A 6000-nucleotide genomic window follows, 5' to 3' on the forward strand; every position below is an offset into this window, starting at 1 on the left:
TTTTACACAGTTAAAGTATTATTTTGCAGCATAAACAAATCTTTGCCCAGTTAAAATAATATTTCACAACAGGGGGAAGGACTGGGAGGAGAGGAAGGAGGGGAAACAACTGTAGTCAGGATGTAACATATGAGAATAAACAATAACAAATAAAAAACCTTTATTAAAAATTAAAAAAATAAAGATACAGACTTAATGTGCTCCATAGAAACCAAAGCTTACTTTTGATGTCATATATAGTGGTACTAGTAAAAATAAAACATGAGCAATGGATACAAGCCACATATGTTACTTTTAAACTTAAGATAGCCACATTTTAAAAATAAACAATTTTTTTATTATATTTATAGTTGGGGAGTGGGTACATGTTACCACACAAATGTAAAAGTCAGAGGACAAACTTTCAGGAGACAATTCTCCTTCTACCAAGTGAGTCCCAGAGTTTATCAAACTGAGCACATCAGGCTTGGTGACAAGTATCTTTTCCTGCTAAGTCATCTGACTATCACAGAAATAGATATAATTGAGATATGTCACATTTTTTCTGTCCTTATAAACCATTATGTTTTATAGTTAAAATTTCAACCGAACCACATTTCAAGTATATTAGATAGAATTATTATGCAGGATAAATCTTTTTTCAATTTTATTCAATTAAAGAACATTTGGCTGTTAGGTATAGTACAGGGAAAGTTAACAGAGGGAAGCTTAATTGTGTTTACAGGCAAAAGGAAAAGAGAAAGGACACATACTCTCATAATAACTGACCGGGACTATAAAGAATTATGAAGAAAAGCAGTATCAAAACCACAAGGGAACTGGTAAACTTGGAAAAAGAGGGCTTCACTTTCTCTGACAGCAGAAAGAAAGGAAGAATTAAGCACAGATACAAGCAAGCGTGGAGAAACACTAGATAATAAATAGGGAGTTTTGGCTAAGAGCTTGCCAATGTTCTCAGTGAAGTCGAAGACAATAACCAGTACAAATCTGAAGGGGCCTTTACGAAAAATTTAAGAACTCCACCCTACTCCAGCTCACAATTCTCCTTCCTCCACCTCCAGATGCTAGGATTACAGCCTCCATCACCAGGTAAAGAAACACCTGCCTGCAGGTTGTGCTTGTGTGTAGTCACAGTCATTTTCTGTATTCTTCTGGGTCAGTGAGACTTAAGTTTTGTCATTATATTGCGAAACACAGAAATAATATTATTTCCTCTTCTATTCATAAAATACACTCCACACTAAGCCTACACTCAACATAGGGTGCTGAGAATGCCATGAGTAGAAGCCTCATCATGGCTTCCACATCCATTGCCAGGTTTAGCAGCTCTGTGGAAACATGGCGTCATGTTGTCCTATAAAGAACCCTTATGCTATCTATTTCCTGACAAGGACTTTTGTTTAAAAGTAGAAATCAGCATTGTATGCATAAATATGCTATTGAAAACATTCTTCTCAGCCAGGCAGTGGTGGTGCACACCTTTAATCCCAGCACTTGGGAGGCAGAGGCAGGAGGATCTTTGTGAGTTCAAGGCCAGCCTGGTCTATAGAGTGTGTTTCAGGACAGTCAGGGCTACACAGAGAAACCCTGTCTTGAAAAACAAAAAAAAAAAAAAAGAAAAGAGAAAAAGAAAACATTCTCTGACATAAATTTTAAATTTTAATGACTGCATGTGGTCAACAGCTACCACTGGCATGCGTAAAGTGGTTTGACTGCCAGTACTGGCAAGATAATAGTTACTAACAATGATAATAATAATATACCAGACACCTAGAGGTCCTATGTTATTATAACTGAGATGCTGTTAATAATATAATAGTTATTGAAAAATGTTATTGAAAAAGGATACACTATGAACACAACATATACCAGAAATATGTAATAACACAATAACTTTTAGCATAAATAATTTGAAAATTGGTGTAAAATAGGAATATGAAACTCACTATTTTCATTAAGGGAAAATACCAGATTTTGTCATGATTTTTCATCATGTCAGGCAGCAAAAATATTTTATAGAGGTAAGAAATCAAGCATTTTTCAATTGCAAATAAATAAGTAGAACATAGAATTGTCTCTGTAATAAAATGACAGAAAGGTAAGTGAGATGTCTCAGGAGGCAAATGAGAGTGCCACCAAGCCTGAGGACCTGAGTTGTACTCCTGGGACCCACAGGTTAGGAAAGAAATGACTCCCACAAGTTGTCCTGACTTACTTATTTACACACACACAGGCACACACATGCACACACACACAATAAGCAGTAATAAGTAATTTAAAAACAAAACTATCCTTTTTGGTTAAAGTATTAGTTGAAGTCAAGATTCATATAGTGTTCTGTAAATGCAAAACAATCTGTTCTTCTGATTTATCGATTTCCTCAAATTTTTCCATTTATAAAGTTTACAATTAACCTATTGCTTGTGACTCAACCCAGTGAGCACTTATTAGAATAATCTAGACTTTTTGAACTGAATTATGGGTGTAGCAACTAGAATGGCCATTTATTACTGAGTCGGTGTAAAATATTTTCACTACTCTGTACACACTGTCCTTAATTTGTCATTTAAGTAATTACACAAACTTAGCCAGCAATGCAGAGTCCTGATTTGGCACAGGTCTTGAAGACCTGACTGTCTTCAAAGAAAAACCAGAGACAGGCAGCTAAACATCAGAGATAGCGTTTTTTTTTGTTTTAATGCAGGGCAACTTGTTCAACTTGTTTTGTTATTCAGTCCAGTAAGACAGTTGATTTGTAAATGATCACAGAGCTTCTGGTTCTTCCTTCAGCTGTGAACATTTAAAGGCATATTCCCCAACATTACCAGATTTCTGTCGAGCTAACACAAGTACCTCACCCTGAGACACACTGTCTTATCATACTGGGAAATACTTGAAGAGGCCCACTTAAAAATGATCTTCCTGCCACACAAAACATCAGACAAACTGTGTTAAGCCAGGCGTTCTTCACACGAAGTCTGGGAAATCAAAAGGCACATGGATTTGGAATAATTAACTTCCGTACTGTACTTCCGGTTTACCGAAAGGAAATCAAGGCAGCCAACAGAGTGGATCAAATGACATCATTAGTTTGGATTCCCAATAAAGCTGGAATACTTCAATTTGCAACAGTTGCTAAAAATAAAAGCCCACCATTTGTAGGAGGGAGTGGCAGGCAGTTCTAGGGTTATTTCTGAGACTGCTTTATTTAAGAAGGATTGCCCACTGTAAAATAAACAAGAGACTGACTGAAATACATACTTGTTAGTTTTTACTTGAAAAGCTGTTCTAGCGCAGGGGAAAAGAAGTGTGAATATTTTGGTCTCAAAGCAGTAAGTTTCTGCCTCGCTAAGATGTATCAGTGCCTTGAAATCTGCAGTTGATGTGGCATTGAAATTTTAAAAGTATATAGGTTAGCGTTCCTCGCACTGAACTGACTGATGTCTAGTCTGTCACCATGGCCTACGCGTTGTATTTCCTGGGCTGCAGGTGCCAGGAGGCATGAGAGGTTTTCATCCGTGAATCATTTCTGGGAAAGGTGACCATTTTTAGACACTTAAGTCACCCTGGGGTTTTCCTTTCTTGCTCCAGGTAACCCAGTAACGTTCAAGAGTTAACTGTCCAATGGTTCCAGCCCCGTGCATTCTAACCGCCTTGAGGAGGGGTGACAGAGTCACAGAGAAGTTGCAGGGGTGTGCGGTGAGGACCTTCCGGCGCTCCTCCCTCTTAGGCCCAGGGCTGGCTTCCGCCAGGAGGCCGAGAGGACTCAGACCTCCTCGGAATCTGCAAGAGCCTAGTTCTGGGTCCCGGAGGGCCGCCTGACCCGTGCCCCGCGCCGCTGCCTCAGTCTCCCCGGGACCCGCGCCGCTCGCGATCCGCAGCGGCCGCAGGCAGCAGCGCATCCCCGAGCGGCGGGGAGCCCGGGCCGAGGGAGAGACGCGCGCCCCCGCCGCGGCCTAGCCCGAGCCGCCCGGCCCCAGCCCTCACTCACCAGCTGCTGCCGGACCCAGCGCCACATGCCCCCGCCGTCGCCGACGCCGTCGTGGCCCGCCGGACGCGGGGCCACAGCGGCAGCAGGTGGAGGAGGTCGCCGAGTCTGACCGGAGCAGGCGAGCCCCTCCGGCTGAAGTTCCGCTCGCAGGCGTCTCACTACCCGAGTCGGGTCCCCATCGCGTCACCCCGGCCCGGGGGTCCTACAGGCGCGGCCTGGCTGCCAACCGCGCTCCGCGCAGCTGAGCTTCCCGCTGCGCCGCGGCCACCTTCATCTCTGACCGTTGTCACCCGAAGCACCGCCGCCCCCACAGCGCCGCCCCGCCCTCGCCGCCATGGCCCCGCCCCAAACCCTGCGCCCCGCCCTCGCGGGCCATAGCCCCGCCCCCAAGCCCGCGCCCCACCCTTTTTCGCCGTGGCCCCGCCCCGAAGCCTTGCGTCCCAGCCTCACCTGCCGTGGGCCCTCCCCCTACGCTCCAACTTCGCGGTCCTCCTTTCACCGTTTCCGGGAGGGTTTGCATTTCTCCTTTTGGGTACCTGGCGGGTCAGCCGGCGGGCGCCACTCACCCGGGAGTTGAGCAGGCAGTTCTCCCGCTCTGCCCTGTTGCAGATCTGTGTCCCCCAACACGCATCCGCACCAGAGAACGGGACCAGAAGGTTCGTTTCCAGAAACCATGAAATTGTCAAAGGCTTTCTTTTGGGAGATAAATATGATCAAAATAAATTGTATAAAATTATCAAAGAATTGGTGGAAATATTATTTTAAGAAAAATGTCAAAGGCATGTAATTGCTTCACACATAACTCAGCGGGTGACCGCAGCTGGTTTTTCATGCGGGGGGTGGGGTGGGGTGTGAAGGTTGAGATTTCTCTTTGAGAATCCAGCCTGCGCCTTGGTTTCTGGGGGTGTTCTTGAGGTCCTGTCCTGCTGAGCTAAACTGCAAAGGTTACTGCAAAAGCTTTCTGTGGAAAGCTAATTCCCCCTAATCGCCACACATGCAATGAAAACTACCCTGGAAGTGACCTCGCTAACAAGGCTGTGGGTAATTGTAAGAAGGAACAGACAAGCAACTAGAATGAGTTTATGCTGTTCAAACACAGCTACCTGGACGTCTTCTGTCCATGTGTCTACACGACGTGCTTTCTTTTTTCCCAAGTCAAAATACTTCAGCATCAGACGTTTGTAAACTGAAAAATAACACTGAATAAAAACCTTAATCTAAGCTACATGATTAGACAAATCAATTGGTTTCAGCAGGAGTTCCTTATATAACCCGGCTCTGACCTTTCTTTTCAGTATCTATGGCCTATAATATTATTCAACTTCAAAAGAGGAAAAGTAACCTTATTTTTGTTCCAATGACTGAGCCTTACTTTATCAAAGCAGCATGAAGTACGGGTGTGTTTATTAAAGAGAACAGGTGATAGTTCTGTTCCTAAGAGTGTGCCAGAACCTACTCATCAAAGTCTACCGAATGTTCTGATTTATCCATCAGTTCTTTGAAGTACATGTTATCACCGTCGTGTGAATGGAGAAATGGAAACTCAGGTTAAATAATTTGGCAAAGTTGAGATTCAGATTATGGATCGCCAGGCAATATTGAACATGTGTTTTTAAACTGTATCCCCAACAAGCTTATTTTTCATATTTCATTTCCAAGAGATTTGGTTATAAATTAGGCCTGGAAATTCTTATGTATATGCCACCAAAATTGGCCCAGACAACCTGTGAAGCAGCTATCTAGAGAATACTGTATGTGTCACTGTTGACCTGGGTTCCAGTTTTCTAAAGGTAGAAGTAGGCAAGGGGGTGGGAAATCAGGAAGGAGTTGATTCTAGGTGTTATGAGGCAACAAGGTAGAGCAACTCAAGCATGTGAAGGCCATAATGAAAGTTCAGTTCTCAGGCACGAAAAAAACCCAGCAATATAGCAGCATTTTGCTCTGAACATTTTCTACCAGGACCATAAGCCAGGAGAGTATTTTTATACTATAGTTATTATTCTTTTTTT

General features: G+C 43.4%; 1 protein-coding gene across 1 annotated transcript in view; it reads right to left on the reverse strand.

Moving 5' to 3' along the window:
• Positions 1-4263, reverse strand: part of Atp11b (ATPase phospholipid transporting 11B (putative)) — a 97930-nt gene extending 93667 nt beyond the window's left edge. Inside the window, exon 1 of the mRNA XM_050138320.1 lies at positions 3992-4263. Within this exon, the coding sequence (XP_049994277.1) occupies positions 3992-4018 (27 nt within the window). The 5' untranslated portion in view covers positions 4019-4263. The remainder of the gene's footprint in view (positions 1-3991) is intronic.
• Positions 4264-6000: the final 1737 nt, after the last annotated feature.

Source organism: Alexandromys fortis, unplaced genomic scaffold (assembly GCF_014885135.2).
Source record: "Alexandromys fortis isolate MF-2015 unplaced genomic scaffold, M_Fortis_MF-2015_v1.1 scaffold_15, whole genome shotgun sequence".
Classification (NCBI taxonomy): Eukaryota; Metazoa; Chordata; class Mammalia; order Rodentia; family Cricetidae; genus Alexandromys; species Alexandromys fortis.